This window comes from Wolffia australiana, chromosome 2 (genome assembly GCF_029677425.1).
Source record: "Wolffia australiana isolate 7733 chromosome 2, ASM2967742v1".
NCBI classification, from domain to species: domain Eukaryota; kingdom Viridiplantae; phylum Streptophyta; class Magnoliopsida; order Alismatales; family Araceae; genus Wolffia; species Wolffia australiana.
The window spans coordinates 23,302,020-23,319,460 of NC_135836.1; the positions used below are offsets into that span (position 1 = coordinate 23,302,020).

Genomic DNA, 17,441 nt, shown 5'->3' on the forward strand with positions numbered 1-17,441 from the left:
AATCCGTGGCTCCTATGGATCCACCTTACTAAGGCATCCATGATTTTGCACATGCAGCACTGTTTCTGTTGTCTGTCACTGCCAACAAGGTAGTTTTCATATTCTTAGCACTGAAAGAATAGTAAAAAATTAGTAAAAGATAAGTAAAAACATATAAAAATAATAATTATCATATCACCTAATTTTTTCTTCGCAATTAAATCTAAAAAATTGACATCTATAGAGTCTAAAATATTTTTTCCTTTCTAATGTAGATTTAATTTTTTCTTACATTAAAAGTACTCAATAAAATTATAAAAATATCCTAATATTTGAAATATTTTTCTTTTTCTAATCCAAAACAAATCCAAGTAATTGAATTAAATTCTATTAAATGCATAAAATTTCCTAAAAACTACTAAACTCAATTTTGATTTCCAAGCTTAAAATGTATGTAACTTATTTGCTTCTTTTGGATGCACCCCTTAACTACTTGATATTAAGTATATATTATTTTAATGTAAAATCATTTAAAATATTGGTGTTTAAGTCTAGTTCAAAACAATCGCATAAAACCCCAACATGAACATATCAAGCCCTCAATATCTTTAAAGTATATTTCCTATAGAGTTCTCATCTGATTTTATCTAGTCTCTTTTTTTATACTCTCCCTTTACATTTTCTTCTTTCTATTTTCATCTTGTGATCCTTAAAGCCTTTACAAAATTGTAGCATCATTATGGGTTCCAAGTCTAAGCTCACCCGACAGTTACAGTAAAATCATAACTTTCATGTAATATATATATATATATACTAATTCCTCTCAAAAATTATTTCCCATGATGAAATAATTCAGCTCTTAGTCTTCTTATGTTACGATTAAGCTTTGACATTTTCGACTGGGGACTGATCGGACCGGACCAGACCGAACCAGGGCCGGCTGTCCACCATTTCCTAGGGGACCGGCCAGATGGTCCGGATCCGGGTTTGAAGGTCAGACCGGCATCGTAAGTATTTTTAAAATTTTATTTTCTTGGTCAAACTACAAGACACCGTGCCCCGCTCACCTGTCGTCCCCCCCCACCCAAGCTCTTGCTGCTGCCCACCCCCCTCCCCCTCCCACGCTTGCCACCGCCCACCCACCACACCCTCCCCCCCTTCCCCGCTTTTTTCTCTTCTCTTCTTTATTCTTTTATTCTTCGCCACTCGTATTTTTTCATTTTGTTATCTTCTTGTTTTTTCTTCTCTTTTCCTTTTATTCTTCTTATTTTCGTCTTCATTTATTTTGTTCTTGTTCTCTGCTTCTTTGATTCATTTTATTTTCATCTTCCATCATTTTTATTGTTCTCTTCTTCTTTTATTCATCTTATTTTCATTTTCCTTTATTTTTGTTGTTCTCTTCTTCATCTTCTTTTATTCATTTTTTTTCATCTTCCCTCTTAACTTTTCTTTCTTTTTTTCTTCCTTTATACTAGAAAGAATCTTTTTTTTCACGTTCTAGTTTTGGTACTCTTATTCCTTCATTAGTTTTTTACTTTGCAAGACTTACATTCTAAATTGCCTTGTAATGCCATATTCTTTTAGGAAAGGTTCTTGCCAATTTTTCATCTTGACTTTGGTTTTGACTTTGACTAGTCAACAAGACTAGACTGTTACCAGACCGGAACCGAAAAAGACTGGACCTGAACTGGACCAAACTTCAGGTAAGGTTAGGTCCATGCCAAAAAACCAGATCTGACCGGGACCGTCAAACCCTAGTTATGATATAAGAAAGAAAAAATGTAGCAGCAAACTAGATCTTATTACTTAGATAGTATTAACCCACCCTTAAGAATGCTCCCACAGCATTCATAATACGGGACGGACTATCGAACGGAAGGTTCGGACGAACTAGACATGGTCGTGCGGTTCGCTTTGAGCGAATCCGTGCGAATTGTGTGTTCTGTTCGGATTTTCCGAACAGAACGCACAATGAAACGAACCGCAATTTGCACAAACCCCTGTGCGGTTCATTTGTGCGAATTGTGCGGTTATTTTTAAACTTATTAAAAAACATAAAAAAGAAATATAGGAGTATAGGACTCCCGCCACTCTCGCTGTCTGGTTCTCCCCCTCTCCCTCGCCAGTCGCCACTCGACGCCGACACCGACTCCGCCGACTCCGCCGACGCCGCCGACGCCGCCGACGCCGGTCGACGCCGGTCTCCAGTCCCCAATCCCATCGAAGGACCCCTTCCTCGCATACCCTGGTCAGATTCTCGCCCCATCCCCACTCCAAAAACTCTGTTTTTCTTTCTTTCATTGTTCTATCCGGTGATTTTTCTTTAATTTTGGCACTCGGGTTTCTGAGGAAACTGTTCGATTTGGAGAAAAATGCGTCCTGCAGCTCTACATCGTTTCAATCTTCTTCATCTTCTTCTTTTAAATTTCGTCTTCTTCTCTTTTTTCCTTCTCAACGTCCTCATTGTTATTGGTTTTTTCTCCACATCGTTTCAATCCTCTTCATCTTCTTCTTTTCCAATCTCTTCATCCACCCATTTCTGCCCTTCTCCATATTCTTCTTCTATCTTTATCTTCTTCATCTCCTTCATTTCCATGTTATATTTTTTCTTTCGTTATGTTTTCTCTTCCTCAGTTTTTGTTCTTGTTCTGCTGTCTCCTTCCATTCTTCTCCGAATTCAATGCTGATGATGTACTCGATCCATGGCGGTGTTTCATATTTTTATGATGATTCAATGCTGTTATCGTTGGTCACATGGTAAGTAATCATTTTTTTTTTGCTTAACACCCACGCAAATTCTTGATTTTCACATCTTGCATGCCTTGCATTGAGTTTCTCCTTGGCCCCGAATTTTCATAATTGAATGGTGATATCGGTTAAATCAGCCAGTTGGATTGATATTTCTGTCTAGAGCGTTGCTACCTGTCTTTGAAGATCTTTTTAGATGGCTTTCAACAGAAGCTAATTTTGACGTTGTCAAAAGAAGAATGCATCAATTGATTTTTTTAAAGTATACCGATTATGCACTATAGCAGCGTAGACTTGGCTGCGAATTTTTAACAGTTAATGGTCAAAACTTGGATTTTAATGGAACATATAAAACTAATACATTCTCCCTTGTGGAACTCACAGGTGCGAGGCGAGCTGCCACAAGGGGACCTACCCGCCATGCCGGACTCCGGTGAAGCAGAATTGCCGATGTGGGTCTGCTTCCAGAGAGGTCGAATGATTCGAGAACTCCTCGTCCTTCTCCTGCGACAAGCCCTGCGGGAAGAAGAAGAGCTGCGGCCGGCACCGCTGCAACAACCGCTGCTGCCCTCTCGTCTCCCACCTCTGCCAGATCCCCTGCGGGAAGAAGCTGCACTGCGGGCAGCACGCCTGCTCCTCACTCTGCCACAACGGCTACTGCCCGCCGTGCCCGGAGACCGTCTTCGTCCAGCTGAGCTGCGCCTGCGGCCGGACCGCCATCCCGCCGCCGCAGCCCTATGGCACGCCGCTCCCCTCGTGCCCGCACCCGTGCCGCGTCCCTCAGCCCTGCGGCCACGAGCCGGCCCACGCCTGTCACCTCGGCGACTGCCCCCCTGCTCGGTGCCCGTCTCAAAAGCCTGCGTCGGCGGCCACGTCGTCCTCAAGAACCTCCCTTGCGGGTCCAAGTCAAATTTCTAGTGCAGAATAAGATGATTTTTTCAAACAAGAACAGTATAAGATGATGATGATGATGATGAGGAGGAAGAATAATAAGAATACAGGAAGTTTATGAGGAGTATAAGATGATGATGATGATGATGAGGATGAGAACAGAATAAGATGATGATGACGACGAGGAACAAGAAGTTTATGGCGATGACAAGGAAAAATTAGAAGAACTAGAAGTAAATAATAACAGAATAAGATGATGATGATGAACAACAAACCAATGGTGATGATGAGCAAGACTCAGAGCTAGAATTAAAAAAAAAATAAGAAAGAACAGAATAAGATGATGATGAACAAGAAGCCATTGGAAGAATAAGAAGGAGAATTAAAAAAGTAAGAACAGAATAAGATGATGAATAATAACCCAATGGAAGATTAAGAAGGAGAATTAGAAAAAATAAGAACAGAATAAGAAGATGATGATGCTTACGAAGAAGAAGAATATGATGATGATTATGAAGAAGAAGATTATAATGATGATGATTACGAAGGAGGAGATTATGATGACGACGATGACTATGAAGAAGATGATTAAGATGATGATGATGAAGAAAAAAAAAACAAAGAAGCAAATAAGATGATGATGCTGTTGATTATGAAGAAGATGATGAGGATGAGGAAGAAGAAGATGATGATGATGATGAAGAAAATCCAGAAAATGATAAGAATAACAGGGGGAGAAGAAAAAATTATGACGTCCATTGGGAAGTTGATAATTATGAGTACAAAGCAGACGATGATGGTAATTATAAGGGCAGTTATGATGCTCACAATTAAGAACAAAAAATATTTTGATGATGATGCTGGTAATGAATGCCATTAATAGGTCGACCAAATAATCTTAAAACAACCCCAAAAAACAGGGGGAGGAGGAAAAAACAGTGAGACGTCCTCTGTTGACCATTAAGATAATGGGTAGAACTCAAGGCACCACCTGGCTAAGCATATGAACATGTGATAACTCTTGGAGCAGACGCGCCGGAAGAGGAACCTCTCACATTGGGGCACTGCCGGCACGGGGACATACTTGATGCAAACAAAGATGACCATAGAGTGGATCCCTGGCAGCGTTGTCAAAAATTGGCCGAAGATCGCAGGCACCCCCCTCACCAGCTCATTATAGATAAACCTGAAGATATTATCTTCAGCACGAAACCTTGATGGCCTGTCTGGCTGAGTGTTTAAATGTCGTAGTGATTCATCTGTAAGTCCTAATATCTCCCCCCATGAATTATGAAGAGAACTGCTCATCTGGATGATAACATATCAACTATGATATTATCAAGTCAGAATATTAACCGACACTATTTTATGCAATTTGCAACCAAATTTTTCAAATTTTCCAAAGATTTGTGCGAATTTTGTGCGGATGTGCGAATTTTGTGCGGATGTGCGAATTTTGTCCGGATGTGCGAATTTTGTGCGGATGTGCGAATGTGCGAATTGTGCGAATGTGCGAATTTTGTGCGGATGTGCAAATTTTGTGCGGATGTGTGAATGTGCGAATTGTGCGTTCTTATTTTCGCTCATTAAAAGAACAGAACAAAGAACAGACCCTTGTGCGGTTCTTTTGTGCGAATTTTTTGTGCGAATAAAGAAAACAGAACAGAAAGACCATGTCTAGGACGAACCTCTTAACACTTCGTCCCTTCCCGTCCCGTCCTGCGTCTCCAGCTGGTGTTTCGTTACGGATGACGCGACTTGACGGATCGAATACGCTCGAACCAGTTCGAACTCCAGTTGGAATCGCGAGGGTTTAACTCGCTACTTCTCTGCCATCGATCGCCGCTCACACGTCCTGGATCTTGCTGGCTCTTCCGAATGTTCTATGCCTGATCTTGGCTCTGTTCGTTTCCCCCGATTTCTGGCATTATCGACGCTCATGGAATGGTATTCTGTATGAACTCCAAGATTTCAGTTTTCCTTCCCGCCGTTTGATCATCGATTGATAAATCTTACATCTGGTTCCCTGTTCTCACGGGTATGTATCAGCTCTATACTTGTTTATCAGCTCTATTCACCTTTCACGGGCACGATCTATTGATACCAGTCTTTAATCGCCCAATTCACGCTTGCTACAACCATTAATTCTATGTAATTTCATTGTTCTACGCAGGTTTTTCGAGCCCATGGCGTCAACTTCTCGCATTATTAACTTGTGGAGAGTGAGTAGGACCCGAGCTATGTATCGTATCAGCAATCATTCTACGATATCTTCATCTGTTGTTGGATCAATTTCGTCGCATTTCTTGAGCTCGCCTTCTACCCAGTTCAGTTTCCATCGCCATTTCTCCGTTTCTCCAGCGCAAGCAGATAGAATTATCCGGGACATGTTGGCTGAGGTGGAGAGAGAGAAGCAGAGGGAGAGAGATGTGAAGAGAAGGGCTGGTAACGCAGTCGATGAAGAGGAAGAAGAGGAGGATTTTATGGGCGTTGGACCTTTGATTGAAAAATGGGAAAAACGGGTCGCCAAAGACCCGGGAGAGGATCCGTCATGGGAGATTCCCACTGATTCAGATAGTGAAGACGACGAGAGATTCTCTCCCCAGGAGGTGAAAAGACGGTTTGAGGAGTTTGAGAAGAAGCATTCTCGTCACAAGGAGCTTCTCCACAAGTTTGCTGAGGCTGGTGAGCTTTGATAATCTTTATTTATTTCTCCGTTTTCCTTGGAAAAAGTAATAGAATTTCAAGATTTTTTGGATTAATTTTTGTGTGCCCATTATACAAACACTTGATGAGGCTCACAAATGCTTGTCAAAGATTGTGCATTGAATTTTTTTCACTTTTTCTTATTTATTAACATTTCCAGTTGGGAATGGTACCATGTCAACAAATTTTATCTTGTAGATCTGGGTATTTCTCCTTGACGCTTATATTTCTCTTAATATATGAACACTTCTAGTGAAATGTCAGCTTATTTATTTTTCATTGTTTTTTTTTCTACTTTGCTGGAACCCTGTTCATATATTTTTTGTAAATCCGAACTTTTCAAGCATGACGTAGTTTTTGGAGTCCAGAAACTTACCATTATTGCACGGCTCATGGTTGGGAAACTATGACGAATTCATTATTGTCATTTTCATTCAGTCACCAACGTCATTATCATTATCATAGTCCGTGGTTAGGATATGGATAATGATATCCTTGTCATCATACGATTAGCTTCATCCATATGGTGATGATGAGGATGAACACGTCATCAGCATGCTCATCGTCCTCTCACAGCAGATGGAAGGGGCGAGTTGAGAATTAGATTTAGAGGAAAAAACTGTATTTCAGAAAGTATTTTTGCACAACCTTCGTCTTCATCTCGTCCATGTGAACCTTGCCGTGGATGAAGGATGGTGATGAAGATGTTTTCATCACCGTCGTCATCATCCAGGTAACATCGAATGATGCGGATGATGATGAGTCATCACCCTTGTCCGCAGGGTGAATCCATGCATGAAATTAATTTGAAATTGTGGTACCTGGGGCCATTCAATTAGACGACATTTAAGGATGGAGGTGAGGAAATCACTCCAGGTTTGAGGCTATAGTGATGCCAAAACTAAGTTTTACAGTTTCTAGATAACCCTTCTATTGCCATTTCCTTAAAATTTAGCATTAATTTTCCTCAAAAGGTAATTAATATTCAAGCTATTTTAGAATAATATGTTTGTGTACCATTTGCAGCAACCCTTGATGAGGCTCACAAATGGATGTCAAGGATTGACAAGTTTGAGCAAAAATACTTGAGCCTGCCTTTGGAATACCGAGTCATTGGAGACCTGATGAATCGTCTCAAGAATGCAACTGAGAAAGAGAAATTCATTCTCCAGCAAAAGCTGAACCGAGCGCTTCGGTTAATGGATTGTAAAGAAGCATACGACCCTAATAACCCTGCTAATTATGGAGCTATTAAGCATTCTCAAGTGGGTCCCTCTGTCGACCAGTTGAAGTATACAGACTTCCAGAAGGAGAAGAAGATGATTCAAGGAGGGGATTTGGATGATGACAATGAAAACGATGACTTTAGTGAAATGAAAGAGGAGGATGAAAAACTGTTGCAGAAGTTCAATGATCTCGATAAGAAGCTTGAAGAGAAGCTGGCAGAACTCGAGCACACGTTTGGAAAGAAAGGTAGGGCTCTGGAAGAAGAAATCAAGGAGTTAGCTGATGAGAGGAGTGCACTGACGGAAAAGAGTAAAAGACCTCTTTACCGGAAGGTGAGTTCTTGTGCCCCATCAAAAATTTGAATATTGTGTTTTGTGACAATTAATCATATTTTTGCTTAGAACTTTCGGGTTCTAAATTTATGGACGGGTCATACTCTTAACTTCTTTTCTTCTCAAATTGTCCAGGAACGTTTTTTCATGCCTTTCATTTTTTTGATTTATTTATTTATCTTCCAAAATAGTTTGTCGATACTATCTCACGTCATTTAACTTGACGAATTGAGGAACTTTATTCCAATTATATGACAGCGAAAGGCACTTTATCTTCGTTATATATTGATTTCTATTCCTATATCACTTGCACATTATTCCTCTAAAATATGGTCTTGTTCTTTACTATTTTTTCCGTTTTCTAGATAAGAAGGTGAAGCATTTACTGAAAACGCATCCATCAATGCATAAATTAATTTCGTGATTGCAGGGATTCGATGTGAAGGTGATCGATGTTAATCGTACGTGCAAAGTTACCAAGGTCATCAAATCATCCCAGAAAAAATTTATATCCTTCATTTGATTGATACATGAATTACTTTTATATTTTGACAAGTTGCATCAGCAAGGGGTTTAATTTACATTTTTTCCCAGAATATATATTTGGAAGGTTTAGTTGATATTTCTTTGTTTAAATACTCCAGGGTGGACAATTGACCAAGTACACCGCTTTGCTGGCTTGTGGAAACTTCAATGGAGTCATCGGTTTCGCTAAGGCAAAAGGTCCTACTCCTCGAATCTCAATTCAGAAGGTAAATAAAATTATGATTATGTCTCCCCTTTTTGACTGTCTCGAAACTCAGAAGGCAAATAAAAATTATGATTTTTATTCTCCCTTCTGGTTCACACGCGACCAAGAAGACAAACAATTTATGATTATATCCCCCATGTTAATTCATACTCGACTCAGAAGTAAAAAAATATGTTAATTCATACCCATTAGATTCCCCATAAGATTCTTGCTATTCCATGAAGATATCCAAAAAATACATATTTTCAGTTTATTCCTTGTGAAGGAAAAGCAGTTCATGGTACCCTTCTATTGTTCATGATACTCTTGTATAGCTCTCTCTCTATCGCTCTTCTCCCATCTCTTAGGTGTTGTTGATTCTTCTTATATGTAGTGTTTCAAAACCCATATCGCCCATTATATTAATTAAACAAATAATAGTATGCATTATGCTGAAATATCAAATTATGAAGTGGTTATCATGATGGGCAGGCCTATGAGAAGTGCTTCCAGAATCTTCATTATGTTGAAAGGCACGAAGAACACACAATAGCCCATGCAGTCCAGACGAAGTACGAGAAGACCAAGGTACTCGGCATAGTTTCTTCATCCATGCTTATATTTATGTCTTATTTACTAAATTATTAATTTTGGTGCATACTTTTTGTATTTTTAAGATCTATCTCTGGCCGGCTTCAACACGATCGGGGGTCGTGGGCGCATCTAAGACTGTAGAGACGATCCTCTTCCTGGCCGGCTACAAAAATGTAAAATCAAAGGTAACCATTTTTTTCTTGGGATTTCTGGTTGAGATTGAATTATCTCTGAATTTTAATTCATGAGACTTTCTCCAGGTGATCGGCTCAAGGAATCCACATAACACTATCAAGGCCCTCTTTAAAGGGTTGAATGCCGTGAGTTGGACTTATCTCTCTCTATCCACATGTTCAATTCACGTTCTATCTCTCTCTCTCTCTCCCTCCCCTCCCCCCCTCTCTCTGCCCTCCCCTCTCTCTCTCTCTCTTCCTCCCTCCCCCCTCTCTATCTCTCTCTTCCTCCCTCCCCCCACTCTCTCTCCCTCCCCCTCTCTCTCTCCCCCCCCCCCCCCCCCTCTCCCCCCCCCCCCCTCTCTCTCACCCCCTCCCCCTCTCTCTCTCTCTCTCTCTCTCTCTCTCTCTCTTTCTCTCTCGCTCCCCCTCCCCCTCCCTCCCTCTCTCTGTCTCTCTCTCTCCCTCCCACTCTCTCTCTCTCTCCCCTCCTCTCTCTCTCTCTCCTCTCTCTCTCTCTCCCCCTCCCCCCCCCCTCTCTCTCTCCCTCCCCCTCCCCCTTCCCTCCCTCTCTGTCTCTCTCTCCCCCTCCCCTCCCTCCCTCTCTCTGTCTCTCTCTCTCCCCTCCCACTCTCTCTCTCTCTCTCCCCTCCCCTCTCTCTCTCTCTCTCTCTCTCTCTCTCTCCCCTCCCCTTCCCTCCTCTCTGTCTCTCTCTCCCCTCCCCTTCCCTCCTCTCTGTCTCTCTCTCCCCTACCCCTCTCTCTCTCCCTCCCTCCCCTCTTTTCTCTCTCTCTCTCTCCCTCCCCCCCCCCCTCTCTCTCTCTCTCTCTCCCTATCTATAAATATGTAAATTTATCTCTCATTCTTTTTTTAATGAATTTTGGCAGATCCAAACTCCTAAAGATGTACAAGAGAAGTTCGGCCGGACAGTGGTGGAATCCTACTTGTTATGAGCATCCCCACATCAACGTCAATTGCGGAATGAACCCCCAAGAAGATTTTATTTGCACGAGTCTCCCCACATCCACTTTCTCTCTCTAGAATATTTTTCCAAACAAGGTTAGAAGCAGGCAGCAGAAACTTGGGTACTTACAATAACACCCCAATGGAAATTTTGCTTTTATATATTATTTTGACTTGTAGGAGTAGAAAACGAGAAAAATAACCCTGATAAGTTATAAATTGCAACTTGGGCAGTCAAACGATTGAAATGGGTGGATGGTTCTTTTACAATCTTGGAGAGAAAAAACGTTGACTTTGGAGAGTTTTCTGTTTCAGCTGATGCCGTAGGATCTTCCCAGAAGGCGATCTGGGGATCAAATCAACGAATATTACTGCTCTGATCTTCTTGTATGGCGCCACCTGATTCAGATTACACGTATAAATAATCATCTAATGATTCAGAAAACATCATAAATATACGTATATAGCCGTATTTATGACCATAACATCCGTAGATCGTCACATTATACTGTAAATGCACATTCAACATGCGTGAATCGTATCATAACATACGTGGATACTCATCCAATGTTTACTTTGCACCGTATGCATACTCAAAACATATACAGACGTCTACCGTAAAATCTTATCATAAATATGAAAGGCACGAGATGCCCATCTGTATTATTATAATATTTTTAATGCGTACGAGGGAATAATTTAAAAATGTGAGATATAATGATATTAATGAGTATATACGCGTGAGGATTATACCTTCTGAAGCGAGAGATGTCTATCTGCATAATTTATTATCATATTTTTACTACGTATTTTCTAATAAATATGACCATAACATACATAGATATTCATCTCACGCTCTTAAAAGCACCGTATACGTATCGATATCGTCATAAATTATGTTTTAACATATATAGATTCTCCTTTACTGCGTTGAAATCCATAACATACATCAGTTTACCGTATTAAATACGTAAGACACACAGATTGCGTATCTCATGATTTTAAAAGCGCAGTATACGTGCCTATATCGTCATAAATATGATCGTAACATACATTAAAAGCCATTTCGTGCTTTAAAAATCAAAATATTAATATGTATTTGGTTATACAGATGATCATGACGTATCAAGTTAGTCGTCTCATACTTTAACGGGCATATTAAAAGCATGTATAAACCCTAAAGTATGATTATAACAAATACACAGAGTGATCTCATGATTTAAAAAGTTAAAATAGACAGGTATGTCGTCATAAATATGATCGTAACAATCGTAGATATTTAGTCCTCGCATGCTTTAAAGAGCATAATTTACTGCTTATATAGCCATTAACGTGAGCATAGCATAGTTAGAAACTCATCTCATTGTTTAAAGACCACAACATACATACTTTTGAATTCATAAATATGATCATATCATATGAATATAAACTTACAGAGGAGACCTTGGCGGCAACGAAGGAGATGATCTCTGTCTCCTTCACGGAGGTACCATCTCGGAGGACGACGTAGGCTACGGGGATCTCTCCTACTTCCTTTTTGGGGTGCCTTTCAGAGCATTCAGAGTTAGGGTTTTCCGTAAGATTTGGATGAATTAGGGTTTTATAGAGCTTACGGCAGGACAGCAACATCGCTAATGGCGGGGTGGTTGAGGAGTATCTCCTCCAATTCCGCCGGTGCGACCTTGATGAAGAAGAGTATAACGATGGTGATAATCAGAAAATAAGATGATGGATATGATATGGGATTAGAAGATGATGATTGAAGACGAGATGATGTTTGAGGATTAGAAGTACAAAAGGAAGACTGGTGATCATACCGACCAGAAACAGAAAAATCAAGTCTATGACGATGATTATACTGGGGATGAAATATCGTAGACGAAGAAGAACAATAGTTATAAATTAATAATACTAACTTTAACATAAAAGAGCTAAACTACCAATAAAAAGAATGAAATGATAAGTAATAACAATGACGATAAAAATCATTATTTAGAGAAGACAACATATAGTAGGCCTTATACATGCATATTAATAAGTAAAAAATAGAGAATTAAATAAAAATGAACCGTAGATGTAAGAAGTTGATGGATATGATGAATGGGATTTTAAGATGATGGTTGAACACGAGGTGTTATTTAATGAATACCAGCAGATTTGGAATGTATTTGATCATACCGATCAGCAAAAAAATCACGTTAGTGGTGATGATTATGAAATAGATGAGATAGACTCGAAGAAGATGAAGAAGATTTGTTAAAATACTAACATTAACATAAAGAAAACGCCTAAACTACCGTTAAAATAATGGTAGAAATAAATAAGAATAGTAATAATGATGATAAAAACTATTATTACGTAAAGCAGCAGACCTTATACATCCATAATATTAACAACTACAGTAAATAGATAAAATTAAATGACAATAGAAATACCTATTAAAACAATTGAAATAATCGCAGGATTAAAAAAGAGGAAGATGAATATGAAATACAGGATTATAAGATGATGACTGAAGTCGAGATGGTGTTTAATATGATCATACCAATCAGACGAGGAAGGGTGATGATCATACCAATCAGAAACAGAAAAATCACGTTAAATATCACCATGACTACTTATGATGACGACTATCATGGGGACCAAATATCTTCGAAGAATAATAATAATATTAACAATACTACATAAAAAGCAAAAAAATACTTGAATTACCGTTAAAATAACAATATAAATAAATAATGAAAGTAACACTGACGATAAAAATCTGCATTACAATAAAGCAGCAAGCAGTGGGCTTTCTATCCCGAACAATACTAACCCGAACAGCTATATAAATAAATATCATCAAATAATGTAATTAATCACATGGTTTGTATAATAAAACTAATAATAACACTGGGAAGGAAATACTCATCAAGAATAATAATAGTAACGAGAACAACAACGATAATAATAAGAATAAAATGATAATCTTAACAACTATATGAATAAACAGAACCATTAAAATAATATAAATAATCCCAGGGTTTGTGATAATAATACTAAATATAACACTTGGAAGAAAATACTTATCCAGAATAATAATAATAATAATAATAATAAGAAAAAAAATGAAAATAATAACAATAAAATAATAAATCCTAACAGCTATTTGAATAAAAAGAACCATGAAAATAATTACAAATAATCTGTGCTTGTGATAAGAATACTAACAATGACACTTGGAAGAAAATACTCATCAAGAGTAATACTAATAACATGAACAACAATGATAATAATAATAATAACAATGAAACATGCACCTGGTATCCGTTGTACTTGATAAGCTCCTTCATCCTGTCCACCACGTAGATGAGACCAGCAGCATCGATATAGCAAAGGTCGCCGGTGTAGAACCAGCCTTCTTCATCAAAGGCTTGCGCCGTGGCCTGCGGGTTGCCCAAATACCCGGGCATCACCGGCGGCCCTCTCAAGCAAAGCTCACCGATCTCGTTCGGCGGCAGCGCCCGCCGCGACACAACGTCGCAGATCTTCGCCTCCATCGTTGGCGCCAACCTCCCGATCGACGCGTGCACCTTCCCCGCCATCCCATCGCACAGCGTGATCGGCCCGTTCGTCTCCGTCAATCCATAACACTGCCCACAAAACGATAATCTCAGTTCATCCCAAGGCCCAGCTGAACGGAACGGAACGTCAACCCGTTCGTCAATCTCGCCATACTGACCTGAGAGAGAGTAATCTCCGGGAAGGATCGGTGAAACTTGTCTCGGACCTCGCCCAGAAGCGGCGCTCCGGCCGAGATAACCTCCTCGAGCGAGCCCAGATCGAACTTCTTCGCCAGGTCGGCGTGCTCTGCAAGCTGGTTCACGATAGGCGGCACCGCGGGGAAGCGCGTGACCTTGTGCGCCGCCACCGCCGACAGCGCCGCCGCTGGGGAGAACCGCCGGAGCACCACCACCTTCGCGCCGACCGCCATCGCGCCGAAGACAATCACAGACAACCCGTACATGTGAAACAGCGGCACCGCGCAGAGGTACACGTCACCGGCGCCGCGTGCCGACCACGCGCGGCGGAGAATACCGCTCATGGCGAGGAGGTTGCCGTGCATTCCGACCACGGCCTTGCTCTTCCCCGTCGTGCCGGAGGAGTACATTAACACCGCCGTCTCCTCCGCCGCGGGTTCAATCGTTGTACCCGCGGGCGTCGCCCTGGCGAGGTCCTTAACCAGTACCAGCGGCCCGGCGATGAGACCCGCCAGCTTCTCCCGGAACTCCGCCGTAGTGATGGCTAGCACCGGATTAGAGTCCTTAACTTGCGCCTCCAGCTCTTCTCTGGTGTTCAAGAAGTTGGCGGTGCTGAAGACCGCGCCTATGTACATAATTCCGAGGACTACGGCCGGGAAATCTATCGAGTTCGCTGAGACGAAGAAGACCACGTCGCCCCTTCTCACCCCATATTCTAACAGCGCCCCGGCAACGGCTCTTACTCGCCTTTGTAACTCGCCGTAGGTTACGCTAACCCCGGAAGCCTCCTCCACGAAGGCCGTCTTCTCTGGCGGAGCCGCCGTGAAGAGGACACTCTGAAGCGATCTCGCGCTGCCGTGAACTGCAGACGTGGCGTTGTCCCATTGGCTGCGGTATACGCCAGTTGAGGGGGAGAACCCGCTTTCCGTCGCCATCTCCGTCGTCTTCTTCCTCTTGATTTCTCTCTCAAACGTGGGATGAGACGAGGCAAGAAGATCGCTGAGTTCTCACTGCAGAATGCTGAGGTTTTAAAGACAAACTCCGCGGATAATCAGATAGAATATTTAATGAGAAGATCGCTGAGTTCTCACTGCAGAATGCTGAGGTTTTAAAGACAAACTCCGCGGATAATCAGATAAAATATTTAATGAGAAGATCGCTGAGTTCTCACTGCAGAATGCTGAGGTTTTAAAGACAAACTCCGCAGATAATCAGATTGAATAATTAATGACGAGGAGAAGAAGGTCGTCTCCAGCTTCAAAGCCCGTATCTTTCACTTCACATCAACGATGATTTTTGCCCTCTTGCCCATGGAAGTTGCCAGCCTGCTACAGAGGCCCAACCCATCTGCTGCCCATATCTGCTCGATGGAGACTCAGTTTAACCAGATAAACTTTGTTGTTTTCATGAAGATATGTGTTTTAATGCTGGTAAGTAAACTAATCGCTTGACTAAAACACCTTAGGTCCTACCAATGTCCTCTTATGAGCGTATTGGTAATATATCATTTTTTTAAAAACTTGTGAAATAGAGGTCGGATCTCTTTGTAATTTATCAAGTTGTCCCGGAGCAGCAGCGGAATATCGGCCACAGACGCGATGAACTATCATATCTTGAACTAGATAAACTATGTCGTTTTCATGAGGATATGTGCTTTAATGCTGACAAGCATAAAATTATTTACCTAAAGCACCTTAGGCCCTGCCCATCCCCCCTTATGAGCGTTATTATTTTCTTAAAACTTTAGTGAAATGGAGGTTGGAACTCTCCGTAATTTACCAATCATATCGTGAAACGTGTTCTTGGCGTAGTCTTTGGACTATTATCGTATATTGTTAAGGGATGATGAAGTAAAGGGTGATGAGTAATTGGAAGATACGCCGAGGTATGTATGGGCCAAGTTGAAAATATTGTCTGCATAGATCACGTAGGATTCTAAAGAAGACACCGATGAACCCCTTGTAGTACCAATTAATGAGGTCATTATCGAACAGCCCCTCTCCAGAGATAAATCCCCCGGAAAACTTAAAAGTATTAGGCAAGATGCGAAATGAGAAAAGAAATTCATCTCTTGACAGTCTTGTAACCATGTGTTTTGTGCGTCTAATGGAACGGATATTGAACGCAGACAATCATATGGGGGTTAATTAATATAACCACACTGTTTTTTGTGGACGATCCCAACATCTACATGCATGAATGATGTAAAGCATTCTTGCCCATTGAAGCTGCCAACTTGCCACAGAGACCCCCCTCTGCTGCTTGCATCTGCTCGTCAGTGACTGAATTAAAGCAGTTAACCTATGTTGTTTTGATCAAGATATGTGCTTTAATGTTGATTAGAAAAATATCATTTAGATACAACACCTTTGACCCTCTTATAAGTGTTATAATTATTTCAAAACTTGTTTAATGGGGGTTGGAATTCATCATTATGTACAATGTTGTTCCAGAGCAGCATCCGAATATCTACCTTACAGTTAAACTATCATACCTGGGAGGGTGTTCTTGGTCCATTCTTCGCACTATTTGTTATGAAATGAGGAAATAAAGGGGATGGGCAATGGAAGATACGCCAAAGTATGGGCCCTCTCGAACATTGTCACTAAATATTCAATTGAAGACACAGATCAACCCATAGTAGTCCAAATTAATGTGGTCATTATCAAAGCACCCCTCTCTAGAAGTAAATCAGCCAACTAGAGATAAGAAGGTTATATCCTTGTCCCCCAGGGCAACTTAAAAAATATCAGGCACGATGCTAAATAATAAACGCCATTCATCTTGCAACCATGTGTTTTGTGTGTCTAATGGAAGGGATATTCACCACACAATCCTTAGCTGTTAATTAATACGATCACACTCCTTTTCTTGGCAAATCCCACATCTTTTCATTGTTGAACGATGTGACCTTTAAAGACTAGAAAAACAAGTCATATTAAGCCATTAATACTTGAGAAATTTTAAAAGATGTATAACATGTCATCTGTCAACTCTGCTTCACAGTACATGTTTAAGAAATTTTTTACATTTTTTGTGATGCTCTATTAAGTCTTATACTCTCTGCCTGTACAGGATATCACCAGTGGGACATGCTACTGTAATTGGACTTCTTACTATCGAGGCATTTCCCTTATATGGATGCAATCTCTATACTTTGATGTGTGATATATTCTTTTTAGTGCTGAATGGTATTATGCTGAATTGTCAATCAGGTTGATTCACGTCATGGTTGTGTAAGCGGTCCTTAGACCTGAGACACCAAAGACGTATTGTGGACGGATGGTTGTACTTTGGCTATGGCCAACGAGTCTCTAATCATGGGATTCTAAACGGTCATAGTTCGGGTACATC

General features: G+C 40.8%; 2 protein-coding genes across 2 annotated transcripts; one reads left to right on the plus strand and one right to left on the minus strand.

Moving 5' to 3' along the window:
* Positions 1-5,405: 5,405 nt before the first annotated feature.
* On the plus strand, positions 5,406-10,506 carry LOC144700139 (Ribosomal protein S5 family protein). The gene is made up of 9 exons (XM_078571546.1): positions 5,406-5,656; positions 5,792-6,303; positions 7,351-7,883; positions 8,314-8,364; positions 8,528-8,635; positions 9,106-9,201; positions 9,291-9,392; positions 9,468-9,527; positions 10,269-10,506. The coding sequence occupies exons 2-9, from the start codon at positions 5,805-5,807 to the stop codon at positions 10,332-10,334; spliced, it is 1,515 nt and encodes a 504-aa protein (XP_078427672.1). The 5' UTR covers positions 5,406-5,656; positions 5,792-5,804; the 3' UTR covers positions 10,335-10,506.
* LOC144700138 (peroxisomal OPC-8:0-CoA ligase 1-like) lies at positions 10,471-15,129 on the minus strand. The gene is made up of 5 exons (XM_078571545.1): positions 14,069-15,129; positions 13,647-13,979; positions 11,958-12,025; positions 11,779-11,890; positions 10,471-10,743 (listed from the first exon to the last, which is right to left on the minus strand). Exons 1-5 carry the CDS (start codon positions 15,020-15,022, stop codon positions 10,609-10,611), a joined length of 1,602 nt encoding a protein of 533 aa, XP_078427671.1. The 5' UTR covers positions 15,023-15,129; the 3' UTR covers positions 10,471-10,608.
* Between the last annotated feature and the right edge of the window lie 2,312 nt (positions 15,130-17,441).